We start from the raw sequence: 13025 nt of genomic DNA, 5'->3' as shown, positions 1-13025 counted from the left end.
GGTGAATTGGTTTGCGAATGTGTGTTTGCAGTGCGCATTCAATAAGACAACGTTCTCAAACGTTCGCTAGCATTTATGTCGGCGGGGAAATTTGACGGAATATGTGAAATTGTTGTGAATGCAGCTCACGTTGGACGAAGGAGTTGCCTCCTCGCAACAGCATCAAATTTATGATCTCCCTGGACGGAATATTCCACGCATCCTTGAGCTACGGCTGCAGTTTTGCAACAAGATGAAACCTTTTTAAACGATTCGGAGCAACTTCACAATGCTGGAGCTGCCTTGAGGCGCGATCATCCGCGGATGGGTCTGGTCCCTATCAGCTGAGACATCGGTTACAATCCGCGGTGAGACTGTCGAGGCGGGACCGCAGACGGGATGGTGGAGCGGTCGGACCGAGCACCTTTGCTGGACTGGGAGGAGGTTCCGTCCGCTGAGAAAGCCGGTAGTGCGGAAGAACACGAGCGACTATCGAGCCCGTCAACACCGGGGCATGGGTGGAGCAGCGGTGCGGGGGGTCTCTCTTCAAACAGGTCTGCCTTCAACGCAGACGGCTGCGGCGCCCCACCCGTGACCTCCATCACCCAGGCGGGCACGGATGAAACGCCGCATCCGGACAAGGTGGTGCATCACTCGGATTCAGGACCGAGGGACATCCCGCTGGAGGACAGGATGGTGACATGGGAGGAGAAGGACCAAATTGTATCAGTCTTCGTGGTTACATTCAACACCAGAACAGGTGGGACATCAAATATGAAACTATAAATCGTGACGAAATCAGAATGAACAGGTGTGGTCTTTAGCTGATAAAATAAATCGACATAACTTCAATTTTTGTGCTATGTGCTATATTGTAAGGTTTGTTAAATGTGCCAGTGAGCTCAGTGATGAATAAAACAGAAGCTTCTGCAAAAGGACCGCAGGGACACTTTATGGTTGTGCACACGCGCATTGGGCGTAGCAAGGAGCGTTATATGAGGTTGCTTCACTTATTTAGGAATATGAAGATGAGCTCAACTAGGGGGGATGTCCATTATTGGACATCTTAAGCAAAAGTGTCACATTGCACTGACATTTGATGCCACCATTTCTGCATTTTTGCTGCTCTTGAAACTCCCAACACCTCCCTTGAATTCCTGCCCTTATCAGACCATATTTGCTCAGCTGCTGCACAACATAACATTTAAGGGAGAGAGCCAGCCTTCATTCATTTACTAGAATGTGTTTCCATGCTTTTCTGTTAATATGATCTCTCTTATGTGTGTGTGGTGACAGGCAACATGCTGGAGTGGTGCCTCCCCAAAGATATGGATCTGGAAGGGGTGGAATTCAAAGCTATCGCCAGCGGGTCCCATAGAGTCACTACAGACTTCATGTAAGTGGATGTGATTGACTTGATGTGATTTCTATTACCATTAAGTTGAGTTTTTATTATTATTGTATGTTTTAATAATGTGAGAAATATCTCCATATTTGTCCATTTACTACAGATTTAATAGAGCTGGGGGGAGTTCATATTTTATTTTATTTTTTTCTTATTTGATGTAATTTGATTTATTGCATAAAGAGGAGATTCAGCATTTTATTGTATTTTTTATATTTTATTTGTATTTTATTTTATAAAAATAAGGGGTTTCAGAATTTTATTTATTATTTTATTTTATGAGCAAATGAATATCTGCATATATGTTCTACCACAAACTACATCTAAGTGGTGGGTGAATTTTATTTTTATTTTATTTTAGAAAAAGTTCTATTATTTCTATATTTTTATATATTATTTTTTCAATATATTTAAAATTTATTTTATATTTTTGCATTTCAGTTTCATATTTTAAGCAAAAGAATATCTGCATTGTCCTTCCACCATAAACTTCATATAAGTAAATTAAATTAAATTAAATTAAATTAAATTAAATTAAATTAAATTAAATTAAATTAAATTAAATTAAATTAAATTAATCAGAATGAGTCACTCCATATTTCTTCTACATAACTAAGTGGGTGATTAACTTTATATTACTTTAAATTAAACCTATTTAATTTTGCTTTATTTTATGTTTTATTTCATTTTCTAAGGGAGGAATATCTGCATCTTATTATTTAAAACGAGGGTGATGAACTTGACAAATGAATGGAGTTTCTGATATGAATTTGACTTTTAGATGAATTGCACATGATTGGAATTGAACAGGAAAATACCATCCGTATTCCCCCTGACAGAATGTGTGGCTTGTATTGAAATAAATAAAGAAGATAAATAAATAAATAAATAAAGAGCTCAGCCATCTGTCCATGCCGTCGCTTCCATGATTCATGGCTTTATCCGCCTCCCTCTTGTCCCTCCCCACCCCTTCCAATCCCGACCCCAGCTACTTCCGCAAAGGCTGCTACTTTGGCCTGGCCTGCTTCGCCAACATGGCCGTGGAGAGCATGGCGGAGCGCGGCGCCAGGATGAAGTCGGTGGGGATCTTGTCTCCTTCGTACACGTTGCTTTACCGCTACATGAGCTTCCTGGAGCACCAGGTCAGGTAAGGAGGTGCACATATCCTTGTTAAAGTGTATTTTTGGAATGTGGCACGGGCCACAAATGGCCCCCAGGCCGCAGCTTGGACACCACTATACGTCAGTTTTCCCATAAGATGTGCTACGTTTTGAATGATGATGCCATCCCAAATGCTCCCATTCTCCAGCTCGTTACTCATCATGTAGCTCCCCTCCTGCTTCTTGCACAAAGAGCTGGCTGTGTAGTCACAAGATATTTGGCATCTCGTGGTTGGGTTGCATTGCCGAGGTCAACCTTCCTCCTTTCTTGCTTTTTATTTTGCCTGACAAACGCCTGCAGTGTGTGCCAGCGCTTAAACGACCCGATCAGCTTAAAACGTGCATGTCATTGAAACCCAAGCTGCTATTGACCCTCAACTTCCACACTCTTTATTAGCTTGAAAACTGCCTTAGTGTATATTTTATGTTCGTATGCGTGAGTGAGGTCAGCAGATTTAATGCTAATTCATGCATGCAGTCTACAGGATGATGCTGAAGGTGAAAGGTCAACTTTACCCCATGTCAAATGTGTCATTTTTTTTGCTGGTTGTGCTGTGCTGCTCTGACCCAGACTGCAGCTTCAGTCCCCGGGACATTACTCCCCACTGGAGGCCTTCTACGAGGACAAGAGGGCGCTGCTGCCCTCTAGCGGTGATGAAGCTGTTACTACCTGCCCTGTCAACGCTTGGGGGGCTGCCATCAACCATAGCATGCACCCAGAAATGAAGGTAAAAACATTATTGGGATGTCACCTCAAAATAGAGTAGTCGGTGTACAGCTTGTTGTTTCTGTACCAGATCACACACCCGGCAGGCTGCATGTCCCAGTTCATCCGCTTCTTCGGAGAGCAGATCATGGTGCTCTGGAAGCTAGCTCTCCTCCGGAGGCGAATCCTCATCTTCTCGCCTCCGCCCGTGGGTGTGGTCTGCTACAGAGGTGGGGTGAGAAGGTTGTAGGTGAAACTAACCAAACAAAGATACTCACGTTTTATTCCTTCTGTCCTATTTTAGTGTACTGCTGCTGCTGCCTGGCAAACATCTCCATCCCAGGGGTGGGCGTGGCCGTGCCAGAGTTCAGGCCTTTCTTCTACGTCAACGTCGCTGACATCAGCGCGCTGGAGAACGAACTCTCCTATGTTGCATGTGAGGGATGCGCCAGACGATATCCTCTATCCTCTTGGTAAAGACAGGATATAACATGCGTGTGTTACGTTTAGGTACAACAGAGAAGATCTTTGAGGAAAAGAGGGATCTGTACGACGTCTATGTGGACAATCAGAACGTCAAGACCCACAGAGATGGCCTGAAGCCTTTGCTCCGCATCAGCAGTGCCGACAGGGAGAAATATCGCAAGCTTACCGAGCAGAGGTGCGTTCAGATACACCAAGGAATTTAAGGAAAAACGGACTCAACAGTTGTATTATTTGCATGCATGCAGGAAGCTGCTGCTGTACTCTCAGGAGGAGAATGGCGACTGTGTGTCCAGTGAAGAGGATTTGTTTATTCTGTAAGTACACAACCATTTAACCCTTTTGAGATGTTAGAGACGTTTTGGTTGAATTGGCTTTATATTATTGTATACTATACAATCATATACAATTATACTATCGTGCTAAAAAAATAATGCTACATTTTGTACAGCAATTCAAATCTACACTGCCGCTTGGGGGGGGGGGGGGATTTAAAAAAAGTACCATAAAAGCACCATAAACAGGAAAATCGAACAAACAAAAGGTTATCTTAACTCTTTATCTTTTAGCGATATGTTCGGCTATAATATAAATGTCGATGAAAGGACAGTTTGGAAAAAAACGTTCATTAAATGGCTAACCACTCGACCGCCGTGCTGCCTATTATATACACATTTATTATATTATGGAAACTAAGAAAAACACTGGATTTGATGGGTTGAAATCCAACTAAATTAAAGAATCTTGAATTTTGAAGAATTGAACCATCTTCAGGCCTAATGAGCATATAAGCAAACATGCATCCTATAAATATACCTTTTTAAAGGGTTAAAATGTCAGAAATATTGTTGGGATGTTTAAAGGACTTCTATGACCGACCTAATGCTTATATATGTTTAGGTTTTTCTTGGAGCAGAACAACAGGATTTTCCAAACCCTGAGCGAGGTGGCGGGGAGTCCCGACCCCACGCTGACCCAGGAGAATGTGAGAGCCATGGGCCTGGACCCTCACGGTGACAGGCTCTTCCTGCTCCACCTGCTGGAGATCTACAGCTTTGACAACTTGCTGGTGTCCGATCAGCTCTGCTGCAGCTGAGATATCGATTCCCCATATTGATTTCCCATTGACTATCTCAAGCCCTATGGATCATCTGTGGCATCAGATTTTTGTTCTTTGTGCTGCCTTTGATCTGATCTTCAAGCCAAGCCGAGCATCGTGTGACTGTTCCGGGAAATACGCCCCACCATGGAGACCGGAGGCTGCATTGTAACACAAACCAGTAACAGTAGCGTCCTGGTCTTTGCCTTGTTCATATCCTTCAAGTGCAATGTCCTATTTAAGCATTTATGTACAAATTCATGTCTTTTTTATGTGGGAAATGTGAATCATGGCAGGTGAACCACTGTTCTTTTTAACCTCATTTGTATTTTAAATATTTTTTTAGCCGGAGCTGAGACCAAATTGAAATATTCTCAACAGGCTTATTTGCACGCTGCCAGCTGAGCCGCTACTTCAGAGTACGAGTACGTTTGACCTCTATCAGTATGGTAGCAAGACAAGAACATGCCTGCAGGGAGTCAGCTGAGAGATGTGTTGCCCAACATGAACCATGCCTATCCATTTTTCTTTCAGCTTTAACCGTGTGTAGATACTCAATGGCTGTACGTTTATATCAGTGATGACGTGGGATCAAATGAATGTGTTTTCTAAGGCAATTCTGATCCCCTAAAGCCTATTCTCCACCTTCAATCAACTGTACAGGGCTCTAGTCGTAGTAGACTCATGTTAAAACACTTTTATTTATTTTGCTGTAAACCATTTCAGAAATAAAGTCAATTTGAATGCCTACTTGTAAATGCTTAGCTTTCCTTACTGCCATTAAGAACAAATTCCTCCCCGCTGGATTCGCTGGTGCAGTCGTCGAAGCCGTAACTGCCGGCGGTGGCTGCTTTGAGAGCGGCGATCCATCGCTGTTTAAAATCCACATCCTCGCAGGTGAACATGTGGCTGCTTTTGGATTGTCTTACACAAAAGTGTCCCTGGAGGTCCTGAGGGGGATCTTCCACAGTGCAGCCCAGCAGAGGAATACTGAAGAGGGGCTTCCCATCCTGGAGAAAAGATGAGTGGTAATGGAAGTCGTGACAGGGTGGACATTCGAAAGCGGTGTTGTTGATGTTACCTGTGAAGCAGCACACAAAGAGAGGAGGGGGTGTTCAGTGTTGGTGATGGCACACCACACCCGCTGCCACGTTTTGGGATTGTCTCCGTATTGCAGGAAGCCGCTCATCAAGCAGTTGCTGGGGAACTGAGAAGGACACAATGTACCCTACTGGACTCTCAGGTACTGCAGTGTGGAATACACTTAATGCCATAATTAGCATTCATAATGAGGAAGGGGTGTTAATTACAGACGACACTGCAATAGTGTTATTTTTTTTGCATGTTTGTCACACTTCAAGTAGTACGTGGTTGGGCCACACTTAGCAGCAACAACTGCAATCAATCGTTTCTGTTAACTTGCAATGAGTCTCTTCTGGCCCACTCATCTTTGCAGAATTGTTGTCATTCAGCCACATTAGAGGCTTTTCCAGCATGCAGCAAATGAGGCCTGCAGTTCTTTGGATGTTGTTGTGGGGTCTTTTGCGACCTCTTGGGTTAGTCGTTGCTGCGCTCTTGTGGGCAATTTTGGTTGGCCGTCACCATTGTTCCATGTTTTAGCCATTTGTAGATAATGGCTCTCACTGTGGTTTGCTGGAGACCCAAAGCTTTAGAAATGGCTTCATAATTTGAGGGATTTTCTTTCTCCCTTAATAAAAAGTTGTGTTGCCATTTACTAATATTTCAAATTTGTTTGATATCTGAAACAGTGAAGTTTGACAAAAAGGGGACAAACACTTGTGCTAGACTGTATATAACAATTTAACAATTTGCAACAAAGTGCATGAGAAAGTGGAAAGTGGCTCTTTGGCCACCTGGTCATTCCACAACTTGGCAGCAAGAGAAGCAGCAATTGGAGCATTAAGTGAAGCAGTACTGTACATTTACCTCTGCTGGTTGTTTCTTGATGCTCTCTCCTCTTTGTCCAGTCAAGATGGAGTAGCAGGATTTACACACCTTGTTCAGCTTATTACCGTCGTACGCCAGCGCCGCCTTGTTGTCAGAACACTTCCAGCACACCACCTGGAGACAGACGCTCTGGTGAGTCGACAGGGGTCTGTTTTTTGGGGGATTTTGTTTTTAACATTTAAACGCTCACACAGCCGCACGCCCGGCAGTGATGTCGTCGCCGGGTGAGAGCATTGAAGGGTTCCTGGCACTTCATGCACACTGTCACCTCGTTGTCGCGGATCCAGCGGGGTGCACGGTGGCCAAGCTCTTCCGTCTAGAATGAGAAGAGTCAGGGATGCTGCCCGCCTGTCATCTCTCACTGGTACGGTCCAACTTACCGGGTCCTCCGCCTGGAGCTCCTTCGAGGCCAACTTGAAGGTCTCATATTTCTTCTGGAACACATCAATGGCATCCTGAATCACCTGGAGGAGACGAGTCGCGTGATACACATACATCTTTTCAGGTAACATGACACAAAAATGCCACAAAGTACCTTTATCCACTCATCTCGGTCTTGTTCGGAGCTACAGACAACAAACACATCATACACATGAACACAAAAACCACTCCAGATTCAACACACTACACCTGGCCTGCAGCTCCAGTGTCTTCTCCTTTCCCGACACTTGGAAGGTGTAAAGGTGGTCCTCATTGGTGGTTTGCTGCACCTGCAGGCCGTCCACTCCTACTCTGCACCGCACCGTAAAACGCTGCCCGACGAGGCTGAACCTTGGCGTGCAGCACAGCAGAAAGTTGTTGAACTGTGCAGAAAGAAAAAAAAACATCCATGAATGACTGGAAATCTAATGACAACTCATTTAATTACATTTTATTCAATGATATGATTGGATAATTAATAACAAAAATATTATGGGAAAATGATTTATTAAATTGTATTTGTATAATTTCTTATATTTATAGGTATTCATATTTATAGGTATTCATATAATTGTATTTTGTTAGAATCATAAAATATAGGAAAATAAACTAGCAATGAAATGTTAACTGTGACAATTTTGAGTGAACAGAAAAATATTTCATTTCATTCTGTTTAACATGATAAATACAGTTAATAAAAATGTGAATTAGTCAATAATTTTAATTGTGGATAGTTAATTAAATTCTAACATTTAAAAAATTCTTACATTTTCTAATATAATTAATTTAGAAATTATTCAAAAAATATTTAAATTCTATTAAATAAAATGAATGTTATGGTTGAAGTGAATTAAATGTGACATGAAGAAGCGCCACTATATGGAAATGTAGTTGAATTCTATTCTGTTAGAATGAGTACAAGGAATTTGTATAGGAATTTAAATAAATATTTGTCAGCTTCGATCATTGTCATCCGACCAGAAAGAGGTGGCGCTCCATGGCGGACGTGTTCCTGGCGGCGAGTTTGAGCAGGCGACCTTCCCTTAGAAACTCGTTGGTCGGGTTCACCACTTCCTCCTCTCCAAGCATCTCGTAGATCTCCAGTAGCCGCTTGATGTTCTCCTGTTTTCATAGGAATACTGTAGGTTTTTTCATCAGAACTAAAGTGTGGTAACAGATGCACATTGACGTGACGTACAGCTTTGTGGATAGCGCTGTTGGAGTGGTTGGCAGCCATGGAGATTGTCTCCAAGGATTCTGTGGAGGGAAAAAAGCGACGTTAAAATGTTATTTATGAGGAAGATCTTGAGAAAGTCTTACTTTGTGCAAATTCGTAGTCTGGGTTTGTGGTGGGCACTTTCTTGACATAATCCCTGAGCAGCATCTCATAGCGAGGAATCCTCTGGACCGGTTCTAGCATGTGATGCTGGAGAGTCAAGCTGCCACAGGCCTCCAGACTCTAAAAGAACACACATAAATCACTCTCTCCCTCGGTCCTGACAGAAGAGTGACACTTGTGGAGCCTACCTGGATGTCATGGATGATGTTCCTGAAGGCTGAGGAGCGCTCCATCCATGTTCTTATCAGCTCCATTGCTTGGTCGAAGTTCCGGACGTAGTCGGCGTACATCCTCAGGAAGGGGGCGTGCTGCAGGAGAACATTTCCCAAACCTGGCCGCTCACACCTGTATGGTTAAGAGGACGACCCCAACCAGGAAAGATGAGGTAAAAAAGGCATACAAGACAACCTCAAAAAAGATTTTTCCAAGACAAAAGTACAAAAAAAAACAGACGCTGCCAACCTTTTAACTGTTTCTATTGCATATTTTCCCGTAGTTTAACTTTCATTTAAAAAAATCCACTCTGGAACTGCTGAAGGAGCACAGTGTCCAGTCTGGTGCTGGTGCCATTTTTTTCTGTCAAATCTGATAGTAATGCCTTTGAGACACAATCAAGCTGGTCCAAGTCACTGGGGTGAGAGAGTGACAGGAAGAAAAGCTCGCTTGAGGAGACAAAAGGCAAACAGCCTGTGTTTTTCAGATTTTTTCGAATGTAAAAAGCCTGCGTCATGTAAATCTGGTCTTTAAGTCCAGTTCTCTGGCTAGGTCAGGGGTGGATTAAAAAATAAAACAAAAAATAAGCAAATGCAGGAGAATTTTTCAAGAATATCAAAATATTAAGAGAAAAAAAATGGCAAAAGGTCGCAATTTTAGGAGAATAAACTAATAATTACGATGAATTGTCATTTTAGTAGCATAGATAAATAAAATATTAAAGTCAAGGCGTTATTGAAAAATACAAATTAAAACAAAGAATAAAGTTAGAAAAAGTAAAAAGTATAAATATTCAGACAAAGTCAAAATATTCTGGGAATAAAGTCACAACTACAAGTAACTTGTAAAAGTAACGTTTAAATAATCTCTAAAAATAACATTTTATTCGCATTACAAAGCTGAAATGCATTTTTTTCTTGCAAAGTAGCCCTTTGTTGTTCAGTACGTGGACACCCTGGGTCTAGGTATGATGACCCACCAGTGACCGATGCAGTCTTCCAGGTCAGGCAGCAGAAACTGGCTGTGGAAGGAGTAGATGGATGAAATGTTGGAGAAGATATTCCGGACAACATCCGCCGGAAAGGAGCCACGCCCGGCCTCTTCTGTGAGGCGCAGACAGAACACCTGCAGGAGGAGTCCATTAGATCTTCTACCAAATCAACCCCCCCTCCCCCAGACACACTAACCTGGTCCAGCAGGTGTAGCCGAGCCACGTAGGCCCTCTCTGTGTGCAGGAGCTCACTGGCTATCTTGAACAACTTTTGCTCCATCTTCTCCTCCTCCTTTGGTGCCTTTTTCTTCTTCTCCTCCCCACGTTTTTCACCCTCAGTCCATCCACATTTATACTTGGATCCGACACGGATCTTGGAGGCTTTTTCGTCCCCAAGTAGGACACAATTCCCTTGGTGCTCGTTGCTGCTGATTGAGCGATTAGAAGTGACATCCTCCATGGTGCGATTGAGTCTGCAGTCTTCTGGAGCTTCGATGGTGATAGCGGGCTGAGGAGAACATTCCCCTTTTTTCAATGGAGTTCTGCAAAAAGCAAGTGCCGAGTCATTTTCACGCAAAGCCACATCAAAGTGAAGTAACGCGCTAACCTTTCGTCCATGTACACAATGAGGTCTGGCACGCTCAAAGACTTCCCCGCCCTCTTCTCCTGACACTCCATCTTCCCGCTTGGAATCCTGTGTAAACCCAGCCAGGATTTAGAGTTCCGAGCAGGGCTGTAGCTCCCCACCTTGCTCTGAACAGGGCTGGGAGTCCGTAATATTCCCGATAGAGGGCTACGTTTTCTTGGGGACAACTTAGCGGGGCTGTGACCGCCCTCCCTCAAGGGGCTACAGTTCTGGATGCCCCTCTTACCAGGACTTGGGGACCCCAATGAAGGGCTGCTGACAAACTTGGGGATCTTCTGGGAAGGGGAGAGCCTGATGGGGCTTAAATGTGATCCAGAGAGGAAACAGCCTGCCCCTGTTTTGTTTGGACTCGGGGATGTGTGGCAGCAAGCTGGGACTGGACTCTTGTCATTAAAATGCTGAGGCGATTGCTTGGAAGAAGAGGGTGGTGTGCTCCTCATTGGACTCTGGAGGTGAGCCGGCTTGGGGGGTACTGCAAGGCAACCATTGCATGTCACAACAACAAACACAAACAGACACTTGAGCTCACCTTGGGGCTTGGAGGGGGTTCTCTTCGTTGGACTTTGTTGGTCTTCATGTTTGGAGGTTGAACCCCCACAGCTGTAAACGCCACCGCTCACCACTGAAATATATATTATGTATTTCATATCACAAGGAAGCAGTCATTTAACAATATATTGATCATTGGAGTTGATCGAGAAGTGCATAAAGTCAGCAAAATGCTAGAAAATTGCATTTTAAAAAAATCTGAATAAAAGGCAGTTGCTTTGAAATCGGTACATGGTGAACTTTGATCCCTTGAAATGCCATTTAAATGCAGTAAAATTATTTTTCATATTTGAAAAATACTAAAATATAAATATTAAAACATAAGAAATTAAAAACAATTGCAAAAAATAAATAAATAATTTATACACAATAGGCCTCAGAATTTTTTTATGTGATAGGAATACATTACTAATTTGCAAATGTGCCATTTTGTAAATAATTCTAACCCTGAGGAAACCATCTCATCTTATTGCAGCCAACAATATGAGTTGGCGACCTACCTCAAATCCTTCCCAATTATGCAACAGCTTAATTTCTTACCTTTTCGCTAACTTGACAAAACCTAAAGTTGATCTGTGGGTCATGTGGAGGAGCAGGCTAAAGTCTTTATCACTCTGGCAGTGTGTCACACTTCTGCTTTCTCACTTCTGTGTGGCTTGCATACGTTGTTTAACATGTAAGGGCCACCAACGTTTGGGGGTTGGACATCATAGTGCATGTCTGACATTGATGTTGCCGTTTGTACATTCAAATTGCTTTTTCCTGCAAAAGTACTCATGACATTCATGAGAAAGTATAGTTCCAAGTGATGCTTGGCACTGTTGACTCCATTCTATCAGTGCTACTGGAGCAAGAGTTATACTTTAGTGACGGCTTAAAAACATCCCTTCAACAGAAGAACAGTGCGCCTTTGTATGTGCGTGTGTGTGTGTGTGATTGCCAAACAAGTAGCAAAAGCAAAGTCCAGGCTGAATCAGGCGAAAGGGATTTGAATTGAGTAATCCAAACATTAGTTGGCACAGTTCCAATACATTCGCGCCATTATGTCATTGATGGGAAACAGCTCGTGATTTAATAACACATCATTAAAAATCCCTGCCTCGTGTGGTTAATTGGCCTCAAATTAACCCAAAATAACAAACTTCCGCTTGTTTTTTTGGGTTTATATTCACATTATTTGTTAGTTCGGCTTCAAAATGCCGTGTTGTTATCATATCAGGTGCAAACTCACCCGTGTGACAATCCGGTGCATCGCCTTTCACTTTCCGCCTGACCGCCACACGCCTGAACTCCTCCGCGTCACGACCGCTGTTCAGCGTCAAACTATTCCTCTTCTTCAAGTCGAACATGGTGAACAAAAGTCACTTTTTTACCTCGAAGTATGTCGATAAAATGAAGGGTGAGAGTCCAACGTTTCAGCAGCAGTAACAACAGGAGGAGGAGGAGGAGGAGAAGTGAGTGAGTTTGTGTGCTCACGTGAGTGTCGGAGCTGCTGAAGTTAATTACGGGGAGTCGTGGGGCTCAATTTGCTTTCGTTGATTACCTGCTGTTCTTACAATACGCCACAAGGTGGCGTACGGAATAGTTGCTTTGAATGGACCTTTTTAACCTTGATGACATTAAAGTCAAAGTGAATGTTTGCACCCCTTAAAACTACAGCCAGAACACAAAAATGAATTCGATAACTATTGTTATTGTAATGTAATGTCATTTTAGAAACTAAAAATAAGCCATAAAAAACTAAAAAGTAACGTAAATAAGTTTTTAAAAAATATAAAAATATAGAAAATCACACAATTTATTTTTTATAATTTTATTTATGTATTTATTATTATTTCATATTTTTGTATAATGTCTGTATCTTATATGTGAATATTATGATATTAGGTTTCTTAATGAATCACCCACATTTTAAGGTTTGTGTTGAAGGCAACAAAGTAAATTATTAATCTAATTAATAATGGTAATGGTAATGGTTTAATTTCATTTGAACATGCATCAGATTACAATTGAGCGGATCACATAATCAGTTCACAGTTCCACATGTCCAAAAGGAGTAGGAAGAAG

The 13025-nt window shown here is 42.5% G+C and overlaps 2 protein-coding genes across 7 annotated transcripts; one reads left to right on the top strand and one right to left on the bottom strand.

Annotated features, from left to right (window-relative positions):
• Positions 1–43: 43 nt before the first annotated feature.
• LOC131132788 (DENN domain-containing protein 11-like) lies at positions 44–5583 on the top strand. The gene is made up of 9 exons (XM_058078735.2): positions 44–739; positions 1276–1375; positions 2373–2531; positions 3116–3272; positions 3342–3480; positions 3555–3686; positions 3761–3911; positions 3982–4050; positions 4634–5583. The coding sequence occupies exons 1-9, from the start codon at positions 379–381 to the stop codon at positions 4827–4829; spliced, it is 1464 nt and encodes a 487-aa protein (XP_057934718.2). The 5' UTR covers positions 44–378; the 3' UTR covers positions 4830–5583.
• LOC131132785 (FYVE, RhoGEF and PH domain-containing protein 4-like) lies at positions 5496–12425 on the bottom strand. Of its 6 annotated transcripts, none has more exons than XM_058078731.2 (16): positions 12190–12425; positions 10939–11031; positions 10371–10881; positions 9960–10305; positions 9752–9897; positions 8748–8904; positions 8541–8679; positions 8419–8477; positions 8199–8342; positions 7431–7603; positions 7336–7366; positions 7181–7264; positions 6991–7116; positions 6774–6914; positions 5914–6039; positions 5496–5842 (listed from the first exon to the last, which is right to left on the bottom strand). In XM_058078731.2, the coding sequence occupies exons 1-16, from the start codon at positions 12305–12307 to the stop codon at positions 5594–5596; spliced, it is 2643 nt and encodes an 880-aa protein (XP_057934714.2). In that variant the 5' UTR covers positions 12308–12425; the 3' UTR covers positions 5496–5593. The 6 variants fall into 6 exon arrangements, 4 of the variants coding, with proteins under 4 accessions (XP_057934714.2, XP_057934716.2, XP_078654599.1 ...); XM_058078733.2 differs by lacking the exon at positions 12190–12425 and adding an exon at positions 11499–11634; XM_058078732.2 differs by having other exon boundaries at positions 5497–5842; positions 6780–6914; positions 12190–12424.
• Between the last annotated feature and the right edge of the window lie 600 nt (positions 12426–13025).

The sequence above is a fragment of the Doryrhamphus excisus genome, linkage group LG2 (genome assembly GCF_037039965.1).
Source record: "Doryrhamphus excisus strain RoL-2023G ecotype Guam linkage group LG2, RoL_Dexc_Guam_v1.1, whole genome shotgun sequence".
In the NCBI taxonomy this organism is placed as follows: domain Eukaryota; kingdom Metazoa; phylum Chordata; class Actinopteri; order Syngnathiformes; family Syngnathidae; genus Doryrhamphus; species Doryrhamphus excisus.
Note: the sequence above shows the minus strand (reverse complement) of the source record. Positions and strands in the feature narration are given on the sequence as shown.

Excerpts from the sequence above, each read along its gene's own strand:
- LOC131132788 (XM_058078735.2), top strand. The coding sequence starts at position 379 with ATGGTGGAGCGGTCGGACCGAGCACCTTTGCTGGACTGGGAGGAGGTT. Across the intron at positions 3,481-3,554 it reads GGGTGTGGTCTGCTACAGAG|TGTACTGCTGCTGCTGCCTG; the intron begins GTGGGGTGAGAA and ends GTCCTATTTTAG. Across the intron at positions 3,912-3,981 it reads CGCAAGCTTACCGAGCAGAG|GAAGCTGCTGCTGTACTCTC; the intron begins GTGCGTTCAGAT and ends GCATGCATGCAG.
- LOC131132785 (XM_058078731.2), bottom strand. The coding sequence starts at position 12,307 with ATGTTCGACTTGAAGAAGAGGAATAGTTTGACGCTGAACAGCGGTCGT. Across the intron at positions 8,343-8,418 it reads ACAGCGCTATCCACAAAGCT|GAGAACATCAAGCGGCTACT; the intron begins GTACGTCACGTC and ends CTATGAAAACAG. Across the intron at positions 7,367-7,430 it reads ACACTGGAGCTGCAGGCCAG|CTCCGAACAAGACCGAGATG; the intron begins GTGTAGTGTGTT and ends TGTTGTCTGTAG.